The sequence below is a fragment of the Oncorhynchus mykiss genome, chromosome 6, assembly GCF_057628025.1.
Source record: "Oncorhynchus mykiss isolate SJ-2025 chromosome 6, ASM5762802v1, whole genome shotgun sequence".
NCBI lineage: Eukaryota > Metazoa > Chordata > Actinopteri > Salmoniformes > Salmonidae > Oncorhynchus > Oncorhynchus mykiss.
This window is the reverse complement of record NC_143027.1, coordinates 84,549,058-84,569,739: the sequence shown is the minus strand read 5'-3', so window position 1 is coordinate 84,569,739 and position 20,682 is coordinate 84,549,058. Positions and strand designations below refer to the sequence as shown.

At 44.3% G+C, this 20,682-nt stretch overlaps 2 protein-coding genes across 5 annotated transcripts; one reads left to right on the top strand and one right to left on the bottom strand.

The window, feature by feature from the left end:
* Positions 1-4,520: 4,520 nt before the first annotated feature.
* On the bottom strand, positions 4,521-14,609 carry asb7 (ankyrin repeat and SOCS box containing 7). Of its 2 annotated transcripts, XM_036981259.2 has the most exons (7): positions 14,305-14,609; positions 13,737-13,818; positions 13,287-13,399; positions 12,715-12,819; positions 12,444-12,597; positions 9,503-10,108; positions 4,521-6,152 (listed from the first exon to the last, which is right to left on the bottom strand). In XM_036981259.2, the coding sequence occupies exons 4-7, from the start codon at positions 12,799-12,801 to the stop codon at positions 6,013-6,015; spliced, it is 987 nt and encodes a 328-aa protein (XP_036837154.1). In that variant the 5' UTR covers positions 12,802-12,819; positions 13,287-13,399; positions 13,737-13,818; positions 14,305-14,609; the 3' UTR covers positions 4,521-6,012. The 2 variants fall into 2 exon arrangements, with proteins under 2 accessions (XP_036837154.1, XP_036837153.1); XM_036981258.2 differs by lacking the exon at positions 13,737-13,818.
* On the top strand, positions 14,584-20,245 carry LOC110517994 (protein Lines homolog 1). 3 transcript variants are annotated; one of them, XM_036981249.2, is made up of 6 exons: positions 14,584-15,461; positions 15,557-15,646; positions 15,859-16,000; positions 16,243-16,851; positions 17,468-17,651; positions 19,489-20,245. In XM_036981249.2, exons 1-6 carry the CDS (start codon positions 15,105-15,107, stop codon positions 20,201-20,203), a joined length of 2,097 nt encoding a protein of 698 aa, XP_036837144.2. In that variant the 5' UTR covers positions 14,584-15,104; the 3' UTR covers positions 20,204-20,245. The 3 variants fall into 3 exon arrangements, with proteins under 3 accessions (XP_036837144.2, XP_036837146.2, XP_036837147.2); XM_036981251.2 differs by lacking the exon at positions 15,859-16,000 and having other exon boundaries at positions 14,590-15,461; positions 16,674-16,851; XM_036981252.2 differs by lacking the exon at positions 15,859-16,000 and having other exon boundaries at positions 14,785-15,461.
* Positions 20,246-20,682: the final 437 nt, after the last annotated feature.

The following is a 20,682-nucleotide window of genomic DNA, read 5'->3' as shown; positions in this document are numbered from 1 at the left end:
CTAAATGCCCCGTCTGCAATTAGTTCTCCATTGATGTTTCATGTTGAAAATAGTTTGACAAGCTGCACTGTAGAGCCATATTCTATAGTCAAAATGACAAAAGATGTTTCTATATACAAATGCACATAAAAACAAAACATCCCCCCCCCCCCCCCCAGTATCATCAATGATATTTCACAATTGCAAAACCCATCTATAAATGAATGTACTATCAGCTGTCTCTCTCCCATTTCAGAGACAACACAACCACTAGAATATTATGACATTTGTTTATTCACACATTTTTACATTTACAAATCTGCATATTATGTACATTCAGTAGTTGATGTTGTGGAAGACATATCCATTAGAGAGCTACATAGGAGGGACCAGTAGTTTCTCCTGACTGGGAAGAACTCGGTGGGGCTTTAGGTATCTTCCTGGTCAGATCCCATAGACCAGGGTATTCAACTCTGACCCTACGATGTCAAGAGCCTGCTGGTTTTCTGTTCTACCTGATAATTCATTGCACCCACCTGGTGTCCCAGGTCTAAATCAGTCCCTGATTAGAGGGGAATACCCCACCTGGTGTCCCAGGTCTAAATCAATCCCTGATTAGATGGGAATCACCCACCTGGTGTCCCAGGTCTAAATCAGTCTCTGATTAGAGGGTAATCACCCACCTGGTGTCCCAGGTCTAAATCAGTCCCTGATTAGAGGGTAATCACCCACCTGGTGTCCCAGGTCTAAATCAGTCCCTGATTAGATGGGAATCACCCACCTGGTGTCCCAGGTCTAAATCAGTCCATGATTAGAGGGGAATCACCCACCTGGTGTCCCAGGTCTAAATCAGTCCCTGATTAGAGGGTAATCACCCACCTGGTGTCCCAGGTCTAAATCAGTCCCTGATTAGAGGGTAATCACCCACCTGGTGTCCCAGGTCTAAATCAGTCCCTGATTAGATGGGAATCACCCACCTGGTGTCCCAGGTCTAAATCAGTCCATGATTAGAGGGGAATCACCCACCTGGTGTCCCAGGTCTAAATCAGTCCCTGATTAGAGGGTAATCACCCACCTGGTGTCCCAGGTCTAAATCAGTCCCTGATTAGATGGGAATCACCCACCTGGTGTCCCAGGTCTAAATCAGTCCATGATTAGATAGAGGGGAATCACCCACCTGGTATCCCAGGTCTAAATCAGTCCATGATTAGAGGGGAATCACCCACCTGGTGTCCCAGGTCTAAATCAGTCCATGATTAGAGGGGAATCACCCACCTGGTGTCCCAGGTCTAAATCAGTCCATGATTTGAAGGGAACAATGGGGGAAAAAAAGCAGTGGAACTGGCTTCGAGGTCCAGAGTTGAGTTTGAGGGCCATAAACCATGTAACCTGGCTGGGAAAAACACAGGGGCCTTGGGTATCTTCCTGGTCAGATCCCATTGTCCAGGTAAAACTCCTAGCCATGCAACATATTGCTTTGGGGTGATGTTTCCCCTAAGTACAGATCTAGGATCAGCTTCCCCTCTTCAAATCCTAACCAATACTGGGCGAAATGTAAAACTGACCCAAGATCAGTGACTAGGGGCAACTACACCCTACTCCCAACACAACATAAGACATGTATGAACTGTTCCCTGACTGTAAAGACCCAGAGTGTATTGACCCCCCCCCCCCCCCCGAGGCTTGTGGAGGCACACAATGCAGGGTGGTGTTCATTACGTACCAGACTGAAGAAAATGGACTCAAACAGGGATGGACTACTTGGACTTGTCCAATAAGAAACACACATTTTTGGTTTCTGTCAGAAATCATATTAAAAAAACTTTCCATTGCATGCCCTAATGAACAAGACCCAGGATATGCTGTGAATCACATACAACAATCTCTCTCTCTGCTCACTGTATATAAACAGTCCGTCATACAATTAAAAAAAAAATCCAAAATCAGAAAGAGGACATTAAACCACAGCAAATGCAACTGAAGTGTGGTTGTGGGAGGAACAACTAATGACAGAACTAAAAACTAACTCTAGAATTAGTCTACCTGTCAACTTAAATTCTGTGATTTGGCCCAATAGTTTTTCCTGACTACATGACTTGGCCAGGAAAACCTTGGGGCGCTAGTTATGGGCTAAAATATCAGGGGTGTAATCATTAGTCCAAACAGTGAAAACCAGAGTTTCTATTGGACAAATTCAGCTTGGTCCCTCCCTGTATTGTTTCTTTTTGCAACAGAATTGGCATAATGAATACACCCCAGCCCATTGTTTTTCCTTGTCAAGCAGATGGTCAGAAAAACACTTGTCCATATCTATGATGCTGATCAATAGCAAGCGGTGTTTTTTTATATATATATATATATATATATATATATTACACACACATATACACACAGTACCAATCAAATGTTTAGACACACCTGCTCATTCAAGAGTTTCTTTATTTTTTTACTATTTTCTACATTGTGGAATAAGTGTTAAACTAATCAAAATATATTTTATATTTGAGATTCTTCAAAGTAGCCACCCTTTGCCTTGATGACAGCTTTGCACACGCTTGGCATTCTCTCAACCAGCTTCACCTGGAATGCTTTTCCAACAGTCTTGAAGGAGTTTCCAACTATGCTGAGCACTTGTTGGCTGCTTTTTCTTCACTCCGCAGTCCGACTCATCCCAAACCATCTCAATTGGGTTGAGGTCGGGTGATTGTGGAGGCCAGGTCACCTGATGCAGCACTCCATTATTCTCCTTGGTCAAATAGCCCTTAAACAGCCTGGAGGTGTGCTTTTGGGTCATTGTCCTGTGGAAAAATAAAAATGAAAGTCCCACTAAGCGCAAAACATGCTGATTAAGTGTGCCTTGAATTCTAAATAAATCAGTGTCACCAGCAAAGCACCTCCACGTAACTCTAAAGAACGTATCCTCTGCAGCAGAGGGAACTCTGGGTCTTCCTTTCCTGTGGCGGTCCTCATGAGAGCCAGTTTCATCATACCACAGCAGAGGTAACTCTGGGTCTTCCTTTCCTGTGGCGGTCCTCATGAGAGCCAGTTTCATCAAGGCGCTTGATAGTTTTTGCAACTGCACTTGAAGAAACCTTCTGTATACCAACCCTACCTTGTCACAACACAACTGACTGGCTCAAACACACGAAGGAAAGAAATTCCACAAATTAACAAGGCAATGCCTTGTTGAAATGCATTCCATGAAGCTGGCTGAGAGAATACGAAGTGTGCAAAGCTGTTATCAAGGCAAAGGGTGGCTACTTGGAAGAATATAAAATATATTTAGATGTAACACTTTTCTGGTTACCACGTGTCATTTTATAGTTTAAAAAAAAAAGTATTTTATCCCTTTTTCTCCCCAATTTCATAGTGTCCAATTGTTTTTTTAGTAGCTACTATCTTGTCTCATCGCTCCAACTCCCGTACGGGCTCGGGAGAGACGAAGGTTGAAAGTCATGCGTCCTCCGATACACAACCCAACCAAGCCGCACTGCTTCTTAACACAGCGCGCATCCAACCAGGAAGCCAGCCGCACCAATGTGTTGGAGGAAACACTGTGCACCTGGCAACCTTGGTTAGCGCACACTGCGCCCGGCCCGCCACAGGAGTCGCTGGTGCGCGATGAGACAAGGAGATCCCTACCGGCCGAGCCCTCCCTAACCCGGACGGACGACGCTAGGCCAATTGTGCGTCGCCCCACGGACCTGGAATGAGTAGGTGTGTCCAAACTTTTGACTGGTACTAAACACACACACACACACACACACACACACACACATATATATATATATATATATAAAAACAAACTCCTTTCATTAACTAAGGAATGAGGATCAACCTGCATTTCAACATTTCTACCAGTTGGTTGAGGTAGGGGTAGGCAACTCGAACCGCGGGCTGACTTTTGTCGGAGCGGATGGTGGCAACGCCAGAACATATTTCTAATCATTTGTGCACTGCAAATTGAACACAACTAATCCCAAAAAGAAATCGTTATTTTCAAGTACAATTTCATACCTTGAGACACAATCATTTATTTATGGAAATACTAACTGATTTCCTAAATTAAATTTGTTTTTAGCTAAATTCCTGTTAATTTGTCTTTTTTGACCAAGGAAAATCCTGAGGGCTCGCCTGTTGCCGACCCCTGTTTTAAAGTCTCTGCAACAGAATAATGTGCTGTCGAAAAGTATTCAAAGTGACTTAGAAAAGTCTGCGCTTATAATTCAAATCTAAATCAAATCTAAGGGAGCAGAGTACTGCCGTTTGACCACAGGCCAGATGCAAATGAAACAAAACATTGCATCAGCAAGAGGAAGACCTCTACCACCTCTTTATGTCTGTTCAGAATTACAACGCAGACATCACTTTGAAATGTTGGCCAAAAAACTATGCAAATACGGTCTTTGAAATCATGCAAAAATCTATGTAAACACCATTCATTAATATCAGTGACAATCAAAGTGATGGGAAAAAATCTGGATTCATCTTAAATTAACACAAATGTGAACAAATGTGATTTAAAAACAGGGCCATTGACATTTAAACACAAATTCACTTATTTTATTCTTAACCCAATACCCGTTCCATCTCCCACAAAGTAAAAAGTTTAAACTAAATATTTAGTTTAAAAAATACACGTGCGTCTCTTCTAAAACTCTTAAAAGACATGTATACACATAGAAAAACAATACATGGGTCACATCAACAGCACACAATACCATCCAACAAACTCCAATACATTAATACAAGATCATCGCTTAAATAATTCTAGAAAAATATCTGCTGTACATATATGACAATTATTTACATGTGTTTTTTTAAACGATGTTTATGTCTGTACATGGTAACCATTGCAGACAGACTTCACCGAGCCGTGCTGGATGACTCATCTTGTGAACACCTACTGTAAATGTAGAAAACTCAGGCCTTCCCTCTACTGAAAACCCTCCTCGGTATCACTCACTCATCTTGTGAACACCTACTGTAAATGTAGAAAACTCAGGCCTTCCCTCTACTGAAAACCCTCCTCGGTATCACTCACTCATCTTGTGAACACCTACTGTAAATGTAGAAAACTCAGGCCTTCCCTCTACTGAAAACCCTCCTCGGTATCACTCACTTGTGAATCCTTCAATCAATAAATCTAGTCAAAACGGGTCTACTTTAGCCAACTCAAGCTTGAGTTAACTCAACACTGAGCTTTTGTAATACTTGAATAGGAAGAGGTTTTGATAACCTGATTATTTGAAATGCTGTATCACAAGATTGACCCATTCTGCAACAAGTTTTACACATAAAAAAAAAGAATGTCAGTCTGACAAACCTTTCTCTCTCGTGCTCAACTTGCCCAGATAAGTCAGTCTGACAAACCTTTCTCTCTCGTGCTCAACTTGCCCAGATAAGTCAGTCTGACAAACCTTTCTCTCTCGTGCTCAACTTGCCCAGATAAGTCAGTCTGACAAACCTTTCTCTCTCGTGCTCAACTTGCCCAGATTTACCAAAGCAAAGAAATGTTGGCGTCTTCATGAAAACTAATAGGAACACTTCATCTCCACAAAAAAATCATTGGCATGATGTGGACTGAAATCTGACATGTGACATACATTATGGGTACCATGACAACAACGAATCGCCAGTCATCTAATTTCTATCAAAACAAGCTTTATTCCACAACAGGAAGTAGGACTGCACCACTTCATCAACCATTCATCATGATTGAAACAAAGCCCTACTTGAAACATTGCCACCTGTTCCCATCCATCCAATTCAGTCGTCCATCCAAAGACATAATGCTGCTAACGCGGTTCAAAACACGGTCGAGAGAGAAAGATACTCCGTCTCCATCCGGCAACGTGTTTAACTGAGGTTACAAAGTGACCTCTGGAGGTTGTACAAAAACCTGGTCCTGCACCTCCTCCAGGCTTCAGACAACAGAAGGTAGCACAATGCTTGCATAGTCTGATGAAAGGAGAGAACGACGTTCTCCGTCTGCCTGGTTCGTGTGGTATATAAAAAACAAAACTCTTGTCATCACACATTGTCAAACTTGTGTTTTAGGTAGTCTTTCATGACCTTGGCAATGGGCAGGTCCTCCAGAAACGTCAAGCTCTGGAGGCCTATGTGATGCCGGATGTTTATCCGACACATGTCCTGCAAAGTCCTGGGTTGTCCTGAAAAGATACAACACATCTGTTAAAGAGATCAAAGCAGATCGCCCTTTTCCACAACAGGACAGTAAGAACAGCTCATTCTACCAATGGTGTGTATGAAATAAAATGTTGAAGTTAAACGTGTTTTGATAACTAATCTTGCACAAAAGACTGAGGATGTAAAAGGTGAACAGAAGACTGGATGTCCCGCTGTTACAGGAGAGCCAGGGTGAGTCAGACAAGCATGTCTAGTGTCAATTTGCTCCTTTCACTTTGATTCATTACATTTGACTCTGAATCAAAGTGAAACAAGCAGCTGGTCAGTAAGCTCCCTCTCACTGTGACGTTAGATTATTCCACACTTGAAATGGGACAATAATGAGCCTTTCAAAACATGTTTCCCAAATTATCAGGCAGCTCAAGGCCAAACACCCTCTTATTGGCAGTTTTAAAATGTTTAGGAATCTATTAGCATCCAGGAAGCTAGCTCTGGAGTGTTATCAGTCGAATGGGGCTAGAGAAAAATGTTAAATATCTCTCACACAAGGGCAGGACCCAACCATACTGTCCTCGTCTCTCCCCGTCCGTCACCACAACCATACTGTCCTCATCTCTCCCCGTCCGTCACCACAACCATACTGTCCCCGTCCGTCACCACAACCATACTGTCCCCGTCCGTCACCACAACCATACTGTCCCCGTCCGTCACCACAACCATACTGTCCCCGTCTGTCACCACAACCATACTGTCCCCGTCCGTCACCACAACCATACTGTCCCCGTCCGTCACCACAACCATACTGTCCCCGTCCGTCACCACAACCATACTGTCCTCATCTCTCCCCGTCCGTCACCACAACCATACTGTCCTCATCTCTCCCCGTCCGTCACCACAACCATACTGTCCTCATCTCTCCCCGTCCGTCACCACAACCATACTGTCCTCGTCTCTCCCCGTCCGTTACCACAACCATACTGTCCTCGTCTCTCCCCGTCCGTCACCACAACCATACTGTCCCCGTCCGTCACCACAACCATACTGTCCTCATCTCTCCCCGTCCGTCACCACAACCATACTGTCCCCGTCCGTCACCACAACCATACTGTCCTCATCTCTCCCCGTCCGTCACCACAACCATACTGTCCTCATCTCTCCCCGTCCGTCACCACAACCATACTGTCCTCATCTCTCCCCGTCCGTCACCACAACCATACTGTCCTCATCTCTCCCCGTCCGTCACCACAACCATACTGTCCTCGTCTCTCCCCGTCCGTCACCACAACCATACTGTCCCCGTCCGTCACCACAACCATACTGTCCTCGTCTCTCCCCGTCCGTCACCACAACCATACTGTCCTCGTCTCTCCCCGTCCGTCACCACAACCATACTGTCCTCGTCTCTCCCCGTCCGTCACCACAACCATACTGTCCTCGTCTCTCCCCGTCCGTCACCACAACCATACTGTCCCCGTCTCTCCCCGTCCGTCACCACAACCATACTGTCCCCGTCCGTCACCACAACCATACTGTCCTCGTCTCTCCCCGTCCGTCACCACAACCATACTGTCCTCGTCTCTCCCCGTCCGTCACCACAACCATACTGTCCTCGTCTCTCCCCGTCCGTCACCACAACCATACTGTCCTCGTCTCTCCCCGTCCGTCACCACAACCATACTGTCCTCGTCTCTCCCCGTCCGTCACCACAACCATACTGTCCTCGTCTCTCCCCGTCCGTCACCACAACCATACTGTCCTCGTCTCTCCCCGTCCGTCACCACAACCATACTGTCCTCGTCTCTCCCCGTCCGTCACCACAACCATACTGTCCTCATCTCTCCCCGTCACCACAACCATACTGTCCTCTCTGTGTCCCTCTGCAGTCTCCAGAACTAAGCTGTCCTTTCCTTTCTCCAGGTGAAACTGAACTAAAGGTTTGGTTTAAAAATCTCAAACCGGTGTGACAGCGCGGCACAGTGCTAGTGCTTTCTCCACTCTTCAACTATAGGCTACCCCTTCATCCACATTCCACACTCTCTAAATAAAGACAAACCATACGGAAGATGAGTCACACTTCTCCTTTACAAACCAAAGGCTTCAATCATTTATAGACTACAGGTGAAATATCAGTGTTGGTGAACCAACTTCAGCCAAGGTAAGTGTGAAATAATGTTTGGTTGTATTTCAACTTTTAAAAGACATTCTGGTTTCCATTTCATCTCTCTACATCTATCTAGTTGAGATGTCAGTGTTGGCAGCGACAGCCCTGGATGTAGCTAGGGGGCCGACGCTCTGCTCCCCAACCAACCCACCTGAGAAACAACCTACGGGAAACACCATACATCTATGGCATAATATACAATGAGCTTCATAAGAGCTGGGTGCCATTCATCCTTCAACAAGGCCCTGCTAGCCGCAGCAGATGGGTTCATCCACTGAGGTAGTCAGTGTAATCAATAAGGGGGATATGTGATCTGGCTGATCGTTTGCTACGGTCTGAATGAATAGAGGGGTCTGACTTCACATGGCTGTCAGTCTGAAATAGCACAGCAGGTCTTCGTCCCAAATGGCCACCCCATTCGCTACATAGTGCACTACTTTTGACCAGAGCCCTATGGGGAATATACAGTATAGGGTGCCATTTGGGAGCAGCCCAGAGCTCTTTGATATCTCCATATCAAAGTTCAGTGAGAAACACAGAGGAATGCAGCAGGGCATTGTGCCTCTCTAAAATGATTTCTGCTTCAGGTAACATCGTGCCCCCCCAACAGAAGACTGGTCATTATAAAACCATGACAACACTCCCTGTCCCTATGTTTCTGGAGGTTCTTTTTCTCCTCTCAACTTACAATCTCGCTCCAACACTTCCTGAAACGGACTTGCAGCGTTTCCATCACCCGGTCCTGTTTTGTCTCCATGTTTCTGTTCAGGTTCATAGAAAGCCCTCATTTACTTTACTGGTCTGATGTGCACAAATGTGTTGACTCCATGTTTCTGTTCAGGCTCATAGAAAGCCCTCATTTACTTTACTGGTCTGATGTGTACAAATGTGTTGACTCCATGTTTCTGTTCAGGCTCATAGAAAGCCCTCATTTACTTTACTGGTCTGATGTGTATAAATGTGTTGACAACCAACAACGAACATGTTAAGTTGTATTGATACATCGCCAATTATATTTAACTCATCTTCGGATGTTCATTTTAGGGCGTCATCCTTCTGCCTGTCTGATAAAGCAATCTAGGGGAAACGCTGAGTCCCAGTCAAGCCATGACATTATATTAAAAGCAGTGTTTATATCCACTAGTGATACGGTACTAGTACTACTAACAGCCCAGTGTCCCCAGACGGTGCCCCTCCCTGCCCAAGACTTACTGGTGACCTCCTGTAGGAAGTCCAGGCAGGGCCGGCTGATGCCCGACATGCTCGACGACACCGCCACGGGAGTCTGGCCCTCGTAGTTCCTTGTGTTGGTGTCGGCGCCGTACTTGTAAAGCATCTGAGCACACAGCACGTCGTCTCTTAGTGCCGATAGGTGCAACGGGGTCTGCCCGTCCTCGAGGCGACCCAGGTTAGTGTCCGCACCCCGCTGCAGGAACATACGACAGTAGGAATGATTCCCCTTGATGACGGCGTAGCGCAGCAGGAAGCCATTCTGAATGTCGATGTTGGCGCTGTGGTCCAGCAGGATTCTCACGCAGCTGGAGCGCTCACGGATGATAGCGAGTTGGAGGGGCGTGGTGCCCTTGTCGCTGAGGGGATCCACCTCGGCGCGGAACTCAAGGAGGAGCCGCACGAAAGAGTCGCGGCCATAGTGGGCAGCCACATGCAGCGGCGTCCAGCCGTCGTTGCTCTTGGCATTGATGATGTCGCTGCGGAAGTCCGACTCCAGCATGAGGCGGGCGATGCGCGCACGGCCGTGCATGGCGGCATAGTGGAGCGCCGTGAAGCCGCCGATGAAGTCCTTTACTGTGGGGTCAGCTGCAGGGGAGATAGACAGGGGACAAGGGGGGGTGAGGGGAACTGTCTTCTACAGGCTCTTTATTACAACAGAAAATGGCACATTCAGTTAAAACACTAACAAATAACAATCAGAGCGTGAGAGAGAGAGGAGAAACAAGAGGATGGATTATTGAGTGACAGCTGCATAAAACATTAAAGGGACAATCTACTACATCCATTTCTGAACTTACAAATTAATGATATGTTTCCATTGATTTTTGAAGAATATAACTTACGCCTCATGAGCGCAGTTCAACTATCACACCCCATTAGAACCAATAATATAAGCTTGTTTTACTCCAATGTTTGTAAACAAAGTAAATGTAAACAATCGCTACACAGCCTCAAAAAATGGTTTAAACTATACTTTGATATGACGGATGGTCAGTCCTTGCATCCATAGCTCAGTCTATGAATTTGAGGGTGGTTACAGTCCCACCTCTCAGCTTTTTACCAAAACAGGAGCGGGGATTCCACTGTGCTATTATTTCATCTGCTGATTGCCACTTTAAAGTCTGCTGTGGTGTGAAAGGAAAGAGTGGGCAGGCAGATGCTGGAGCATTAGAACAATTAGCATCAGTGAGACATTAGAGTGTGAAAGCGGGGTCAGGGGTTAAAGTCCTGCTATTTCAATTAGCCAAGGCCGGGAGTGCAGGTAATGACCACGTCAGTGTCTGCTAGGGCCTAGGCTAAATCCAGAGGGGAATTTTCCATTCAAACAGCCTTGTTAAAAATGGCTGGCTCCCCTCTTATCCAACATAAATCAATTAGGTAGGCTGTTTGACTGACCATCAAAGAGATTATTTTTAGCGTATCGTTAAATTATTTTAGACAATTAAGTCAAGGGTAACAAAATACTCTCTTGCTTTGTTGGTTATGCATACATTTCAACAGTCTCAATTTTTCTGCGCATAATCCAAAATAAACCCCTGACTCGTCCAATGAGCTCTTCAGAGAAAAACAGTTACTGAGAGACTTGGTCTACAGCGCCCCCTGGACTTGATGTAATGATCACTGCATCTACATGATTTGGAATCAAAATCTGTAGACATTTGAATAGCATTAAATAAAAACAATAAATGACTGCAACACTATTCCATCATCATTTCACAAAATGAACATGATTTTCACTCTGCTCAGAAGCATAATGTTAAACTGCTGTAGGGTAAAGTTTCCTCTAGGTACAGATCTAGGATGAGCTTCCCCCTCCCCAGTCCTAACCTTAACCATTAGTGGGGAAAATGTAAAACCGACCCAAGATCAGCATCTGGGGTCAACTTCACCCTTCAGCCTCTATACCATGTTAGAATGACCTGGGAGTGAAGCTGTGGAGAAGATAAAACAGCTGCCATTCCCAGACTGGTTATATACTGCCATCTATAGACCAACAATTCAAAGGTGGAGTTTGATTCAGGTTGCACTGTCATGGTGCACCAATATGAAATAGATCTCAAACAAACAGCACATGTGAAAGGATAATCATTATGAACAAATATGTGATTAGATTACTGATATAAAGCCACTGAATGGATGCATGGAGCATCATATGGCAGACCCTTGATGCGTGACAAATATGTGATTAGATGACTGATATAAAGCCACTGAATGGATGCATGGAGCATCATTTGGCAGACCCTTGATGCGTGACAAATATGTGATTAGATTACTGATATAAAGCCACTGAATGGATGCATGGAGCATCATTTGGCAGACCCTTGATGCGTGACAAATATGTGATTAGATGACTGATATAAAGCCACTGAATGGATGCATGGAGCATCATTTGGCAGACCCTTGATGCGTGACAAATATGTGATTAGATGACTGATATAAAGCCACTGAATGGATGCATGGAGCATCATATGGCAGACCCTTGATGCGTGACAACCATTTCCTCTGCTAGTCTCCTTTTCTTTGTGAACATGGATTCTGACAAATCCTTTCATCGACCTTGTCACCAGGCCAATTGGGAAAAGTCTTTCCCTAGCACCCATCTCTACTAACACTTCACCTCCATTGGTTTCAATTTAGCCGTGACTATAACCTTGGGGGCTTTTTGAGCTCTGCCAAGAAAAAAGAAAGAAGGCGGAACACTGCATTCAACGTGTGACAACAGCACAGGAGGCTGCTAAAGGGAGGACGGCTCATAAAAATAAATAATGGCTGGAACGGAGCAAATGGAATCCAACACATGGAAACCATGTGTATGATACAATTCCACTGACTCCACTCCAGCCATTAGTAGGAGCCCGTCCTATCCAATTAAGGTGCGCCCAACCTCCTGTGGACCAAAACCCCAGACCCCCTTATTCACCTCCGTGCTCCAGGAAGACCCGGACACATCTCTCCTTCCCCTTGGCAGCGGAGAAGTGGAGCAGGGTCCACCCGTTGGCATCACGGATCTTCGGAGAGTAGCCTTGCTCCAGCATCTTCCTGACAGTGTACACATCCCCCGCTGCCACTGCAGCCTGGAGCAAAGACAGTACAAGCCAAGAGCATTAGCATTCATCTCTAGCATAAGCAGTCATTTACCAGTGGGAAATGCTAACAGTAGAGTAGACCGTCTTGGTATTAAGTGTCTTTGCCTGTATCTGCAGCTCCTCTTGAAGCTCGGGGTTCCTTCTACAGTGATGGTTCAGCATCCTGTTACATCTCGTAAGGGGAGGGGTCATCCACACCTAGTCCTCTGTCTGGAGAGTTGAGACAGTAAACACGTAAGCTGCATCACTTAATTTGGGGTATTAGTCAAAAAATAGCTAGGCCTTCGTTTTGATAACAGTACATCGTCATGGATACATTTGTGTTATTGGTATAAATCAGCCGACTATACATTAGCAGGTTTTCTAAATCCAACTGTTCCGCTGGGATCAAAAGCCGTTGCATATTCTAGTTCTAGCACATCTCATTCAACGAACCAAGTGCTTGAGGGGTGCTCAGGTGGAATAGAGGAAATCTGTTAGACAACTGGGGGTCCCCACTGCACTATACCACAGTGGTCACCAGCTCCGGTGATCAGTTGAAACAGGTAGGCTATTTGATGCTTGGCAGGAACCAGAGTTGGTGACCACCGCAGCACCACTTCTAGGTGCGCACAACACTTGTATACTTTAAGGACCATATGGTATTCCATACTGAACAGCAGCAGATAGATGTTCACCTTTTGTCAAGCTTGATTATGTAGTTAAGACAATTTTCATGTGTCTCTCTTGCGCAACAGTATGACAGACAGATAAGAACTCCACTCAAATGGATTGTGGGCTAGCACGGACTCTGAAAAAAAAAAAAGACAATTTAATGAGTATTCACATTCATCAGTTTATATTACTCAATAGAAGGCATTAAAAAACATACTGCATTGACAATCATAACATTATGACAGCAAATGAGAAATGGGAATAGCTAAACATTTTACATCAATTTAATGTTAGCTATACCTGCAGCTAGCTTCTATCCAAATGGGATGGCGGTATGATAGCTATAACTACCTAGATAACAACGTTGAATGTAAAAACAAGCAAGCTAGTAGGCTAATTGCTTATAATACGATACAAACAAAAGCTAACTAGTAGTGGTTAGCTAGCTTACTTGCTAACAGTTAGATTGCTACCTGTATTGGAAGGTCGGCTGCTGCCTTTCGTCTTCCAAATTAGGGCAATGTTGTAGCTTTAGCGGTGTTCTTTAAAGCTAGACTAGACAATGCATTTCAGACAAAGTTTAAGTAAAAATAATCCACAGCAACCTAGTTATCCAAGTAGCCACTGGCCAGCTAATAGTTAGCTAACTATGCACTCAAACAATGGAATGTTAGCTAACGTTAGCTAGCTAGTACTGCGACCCCAACTTGTTCCACTCCTTTCTGACTTATTTTAATTATATATCTACATGCCCACAAACTACGGCATGATACTACGGTACACTGCGCTGATATATTGCTATATATACACAATTCCCTTTTAAGGAAGAAATTAATCGATCAACTACTGCTGGTTAGCAATTAGCCTAAATCGTTACCCAGTTGTTCAAGCTACTAGGAATGCATTGGATTTCAGAGTTTTAAAACATTTGTAACAATTTAATAGCTATGTGAACATGTGCACGACTCGAGAAGGCAACCATACTTCAACTACACAAGGTAGGTGTTAGCTAGCTTTGATGAATTAATGCATTATTCTTACTTAAAATACGAAGCTAGTAGGCTTGCTAGCCATTCTCCACCGATGCGAACCCCCAATTTCAACGGGCTTGTTTTAGCCAATCAGGCACAAGGAGCGAGGAATTTGAGCTGTCAAATCAGCATCCTTCTGCAAAACTTTATGAACAGTCTGTTTAGCTCGATTTCTAACAAAGTAGGCCAACGGTTTCTATGGCTATAATTCTTCTCATTATTGACACAATAGAATGAGTGAACTCCTTTCCAATTTTCTACTAAATGTTATCGCACGCTATACTTCCGTGTTCAGTCACGTGGTGCACTGTCTACAGCCAGAACTTAAAATTAAGATAATACTTTAAAAAGAAAATGACAAATTGATATTTTAAATACAATATAGACTAAATTGGTCATTTTCGGTCCAGAAGCGTTAGGATGTATGACAACATTTAAAGTGATTTAACTGTACATTATACATCGCACTACAAGTCACAGCATGCAACGCAAACCAAACAGGAAGAGATATTTACAATTGTTTCGAGATGGTCGGCGCAAAGTCGAAGAATGCTTTTTTTTTCAAAAGATACATTAATTGCGGCGGGATATCATTTTAATATTCAGTGTTGCGTTATACAAAAGTGTACAGAAAACATGTATAATACCATCCTTGCAATTTATTTTATTCACGCTTAGTAAAGTGTAGAATGTGGATCGCGTGGCAGAAATCTAATCAAAATCCGAAAAACTCTGTGCTACTTTTTCTTTTTTCAGATTGACCACTGCCAAGACCCCCGTGATCATTGAAAACCCAAACGCTGTGTCAACATGAATGAACAATTTCATGTCCTAAATGATGCTTACAGAAGTTTATTGTCGAGAACATCACCCAGCAAAATGAGTAGCCATGAGTTGGCATCCTCCATGTTCACATGTGTATGTGAACTGACTCTTGATGCCAGTGATGGTTCTCATTCTCAGCATCAGGACCAGTCCAGAGATCTCCTAACGTCCTCCAAATATTCTCCAAACCCAAATGGAACTGAACTGGCTTGTCTTGTGTTGACTCTGGTGGAGAAAATAAGCTCCAAACTGACATCTCAACAACTGTCTCAAGAAACCAGCCTTTACTTCAAAGATGTTTCTACAGTATTATTCCAGTATATGGATTTTATGTCCAAACTTGTGAGTTTGGTTTCCTGCATATGATTGGAAAATATATTTGTATTGTCCTTTGGGTTTGTTTATAGTAATAACATTTTTGTTTCCACCTCCCACAGGTTCACCTTGCCTGCTGCAAGGACAGGTTGCTGTCTCATCTAGCTGCAAAGAGTGTATCCTCCTATGTTATTTTTGAGCTGCGTTGCTTTGTGAGTTTTCTGATTGTTCTCATGTCTTGTGTGATTTACGACTATATATTGAATACTTGTCAATTAACTCTTGGAGTTCTGTGTGCATCAGACAGTCTCACATTAGAGAACCCAAATCTGTCACCTGATACTGTAAAATCCTATTCACACACAGGTCTACCAGGCTTTATTTAAGCAGATTCTTACATTCAGTTCTCTCTTTTTTTGACTAGAATACAGTCAACCAGATTTGGGAATGGAAGTGCTTGCAAGTGCTCCAGAACCCTTGCTCTGGCAACGAACTGGATGCATGCACATGGTCACTTACCACTGTCCTGAAAGCAGTTCTAAAAGAAACATCAGAATATAAACCTGGTATTGAAACACAATTCATCCATCAATTGTACCAACATGTGTCTTTTATTTGACTCCAAATAAGTACCATGTACCATGTATTTACGTGGTAGTTAGGCCACATAGGCTGGAATAGTGTAACTACAGTGTGGCTATGAGTGTTGACATTGTAATTGTATTCTACCTACCTATGCATCTTCCATGTCAATACAATGTACATTGGTTTTAGCCACAGTGGGGCCTTCTCTTTCTTTTCCCCTCAGGGACTGTGGAGAAACTTCTTGCCACATTCGACACAGCTCTCACTGCTGCTTACTCCCAGCTTGTCCCTGTAGAGAGTCTGGGCCATGGGAACTCTGCGTCATACCCCAGTAGTAACACGGCAGACTGGGCTACAACTCTGACTAACCTCCTAGACTTACTGGAAGTGCTCACTGCAGCCAGGTTCAAACTAAGCAGCACCAGTGTCTGTTTCACCAGCTCAAGGCTCTCCCTCGTACAGGCATCGGCGCTACTGCGGATAGTCGACTCTCATGTCCACTACTTTGTGAAGAAGCAAGTGCTTCTGCTTTTAAAGAGGATTCTCCTTCAGAAGGCAGGCGAGGACATGGGTTTTGGCGAGGCATCCTCCCTAACGCATGGAGATGATCACATGACCAGTGACATTCTTACACTGGCTGATGATGTGTTGCAGGCAGTGCACACTGATTGGTTACAGTGTGTTCCAGTGGAGTCGGCGGCCATTTTCTTTGGAGGGACAGGCCAATCGTGTGGCGGGAGCAGTGATGCGTTCGATCATGTGATGCTGAGGGCTGTTAGTCTAGTTGTGCTCAAGTCACTGGAATACAAAATCCAATCCGCTGGTGGGAAAGGTAACATAGGACTATTTGTAAATGTTATTAACCATATCTACACTAGGCACAATGTGTATTCTACCTTAAAGGTAGACTCAGCGAAATGATGTTGCCACGAGCAACACCGCAGATATTGAGAAGAGAGACATGCAGGAATTCTCTCTCACACAGTCATACACAGTATCTGTGCGCGGGTTCGCTTTGCTCTGTTTGAGCCTGGTCGCCACGGTACCAAAACAGCGATGTTGAGCCTCGTGGAAGTTGTTGCAGGAATTGACCCACTATGCTGTTTACTTTCTGCATCTGTCATATCGCTGAGTCTAACTTTAACATGACTAGTTTCTAAAGCTCAAATAATCAGAAGGAGAAAAACATCATGATGACAGGAACGATAATTTAGACAGATGTATGCAATAGGGGGCAATGTTTCCCAACACATAACACACAAGAACAGTATTTCTCTAAGTATTGTCTCTTTCAAGGCAAAAGTTCCTCAGGAACCCTAACCTCAGGTCTAGAATCAGATTACCCTACCCAGATCCAAACCTTAACCATTATGGCTGTGAAAATATCTGATCTGGAATCGAAGCAACTTCTACCCACTTTGACCATTCACTTGTCTCTGGTCCCACAGGTGTATGTAATACCATAGGCATCCATGGCTATTTAAGTGCGTTGCTGCTGTTCCTGAGGCAGCGAGGGGTCCAGCTGAAGCAGGGATCTCACTCCTGCTGCTGGGTGTCCTTGGTGTTTGGAGAGCAGGACGACGACATGATGGAAGCAGCAAAGGCTTTACTCCTACTATACCTCCATCACAGGTACCATACCACCTAATACATACCTTCATTATGTTTTTTATTTCACCTTTATTTAACCAGGTAGGCCAGATCACCTTTATTTAACCAGGTAGACCAGATCAACATTATTTAACCAGGTAGGCCAGATCACCTTTATTTAACCAGGTAGGCCAGATCACCTTTATTTAACCAGGTGGCCAGTTGAGAACACCATTATTTAACCAGGTAGACCAGATCACCTTTATTTAACCAGGTAGGCCAGATCACCTTTATTTAACCAGGTGGCTAGTTGAGAACAAGTTCTCATTTACAACTGTAACCTGACCAAGATAAAGCAAAGCAGTGCGACAAAAAACAACAACAGAGTTACACATAAACAAACATACAGTCAATAACACAATAAAAAAATAAATAGGCCATAGTAGGGAAGTAATTACAATTTAGCAAATTAACACTGGAGTGATAGATGTGCAAGTAGAAATGCTGGTGTGAAAAAGAGCAAAAAAAAAGTATATAAAAACAATATGGGGATGAGGTAGGTAGTTGGATGGGTTATTTACAGATGGGCTGTATACAGCTGCTCAGATAGCTGATACTTAAAGTTAGTGAGGGAGATATAAGTCTCCAGCTTCAGCGATTTTTGCAATTCATTCCAGTCGTTGGCAGCAGAGAACTGGAAGCAAAGGCGGCCAAAGGAGGTGTTGGCTTTGGGGATGACCCTTGAGATATACCTGCTGGAGCACGTGCTACGGTTGGGTGTTATGGTGACCAGTGAGCTGAGATAAGGCGGCGCTTTACCTAGCAAAGACGTATAGATGACCTGGAGCCAGTGGGTCTGGCAACGAATATGCAGCGAGGGCCAGCCAACGAGAGCATACAGGTTGCAGTGGTGGGTGGTATATGGGGCTTTGGTGACAAAACAGATGGCACTGTGATAGACTGCATCCAGTTTGCTGAGTAGGGTGTTGGAGGTTATTTTGTAAATTACATCGCCGAAGTCGAGGATCGGTAGTATAGTCAGTTCTACGAGGGTATGTTTGGAAGTGTGAGTGAAGTAGGCTTTGTTGCGAAATAGGAAGCCAATTAGAGATTTCATTTTGGATTGGAGATGCTTAATATGAGTCTGGAAGGAGAGTTTAAGGTCTAGCAAGACACCTAGGTATTTGTAGTAGTCCACATATGCTAGTTGGGTGATGCTAGTCGGGTGGGCCGGTGTGGGCAGCGATCGTTTGAAAAGCATGCATTTAGTTTTACTAGCATTTTAAGAGCGGTTGGAGGCCATGGAATGAGTGTTGTATGGCATTGAAGCTCGTTTGGAGGTTTGTTAACACAGTGTCCAAGGAAGGGCCAGATGTATACAGAATGGTGTCGTCTGCATAGAGGTGGATCAAAGAATCACCCGCGCAAGAGCGATATCGTTGATATATACAGTGAAAAGAGTCGGCCCAAGAATTGAACCCCGTGGTACCCCCAAAGAGACTGCCAGAGGTCCGGACAACATGGCTGAACAGTAAGAGTAGAATGGCTGGTTTATAATACTGAAACACTGGCTGATGGACAAAAGGCAGTATTTCTGTGTGGCTTTCTTTTAGATTAATTTCTGAATTGCAGTTTTGTCAGTGGTTGGTTTGATTCTGCTTATGAAAATCTGACATTTTGATATCTCTGATTATCTAAGATCAGTCACCCACATAAAGGAGTAGGTTGAGAACCTGATTGGACCAATTTCTCAGACACTGGACTAAAAACAATGCTCAATGCAGATGCTGGCAAATCCAGGATTAGTCTTATTTTGTGTCCGGGAAACAAGCCTATTATGTCCTTGAGATGTCTGACTCTTCTGTCTGTCTTCCTACAGAGTGTCCTCTGACCTGGAAGCTGATGCTGTGTGTGTTGTCGGCGGCAACCCCCACTGTCACTTTCTCTTCCTCCTCCGCAACATCTCCTTCGACCACAGCATTCTCCTCGATTTCCTCATCTCAACGGAAACCTGCTTCCTCGAGTACTTTGTCCGTTACCTAAAACACCTCCGGGACGACTGGGAAGGCTTCCGAATGGTCTGTCAGAAGATAGATGGGTCGGACCGGTGTAAACTGAGCTGGAAGATTAGCCAGAAAGACGATCAACTATTGGACAACCTGAGAGAGGAACTCCAGCAGTCGTTGTGTGCCTCTCGTGGAAGCGTGTCTACTTCCAGCCATTCTGGAGGATCAGTTACCATCGTGGACCCAGAGCCAGCTCCATGTCTGCAGCCCAGCTTGTGTCTGCCTTCAGGGAGTGCAACTGCCCTGGCCTCTACTCCCCCTCTCCGTCTGGTGGACTACGGCAGCTCAGAGGAGTCTGAGACTGAGGACGGTGACCTCACATCAGGCCTTACACAGGATAGGCTACACAGCGACTCTGTGGTTCACACACTCAACAGCCACTCTTTTGATAGGACTGTTATGTGTCTGACAGAGCTCAGAGTGGTGGTGACTAGACTGCAGAGGAGGAGTCTGTTCCCTTACAATGCCACCTCGCTCTTGAAACTGCTGACACAGATTGAAGCGAAGAGATGTTGTTCACAGCATTGAACTCCGTAATGATGTAATAAATGTTACATGGTGGTAAATGCATTTGGTCTCATTTGTAATATTTTGAGTGTTGTAAAATTCCTATAACTTTACCAAAATTCCCAGTTTGACAGAAATAAATGTGCTTTTGGAAGATTCCTGGAATCAGGATGGAATAAGCATGAATTGTGGGAATCCTTCAACAGCGGCTTCTAGATTTCTTTAATGTATATTTTAATACTTTAACATTTTTCATGGCATCCTATTTGTGAATGGATGCTCTTTTTGGGGACCTTGTGGTTGGATGGTAACTCAAGGTAAGCATTGTTTATGAAGGGATGGTTATGATGACCACTTCCTTTCATTTGTAACTACATTTGAATCATAAAGACCTTCCAAAAGCAACACATCCTGTTTGCATGACCATCGTAAGTAAACACACACCTCTTTCAACTATACGTTTTCTTTTGGTTCCCTCCCTTCAGTCCAGCCAAACGTCA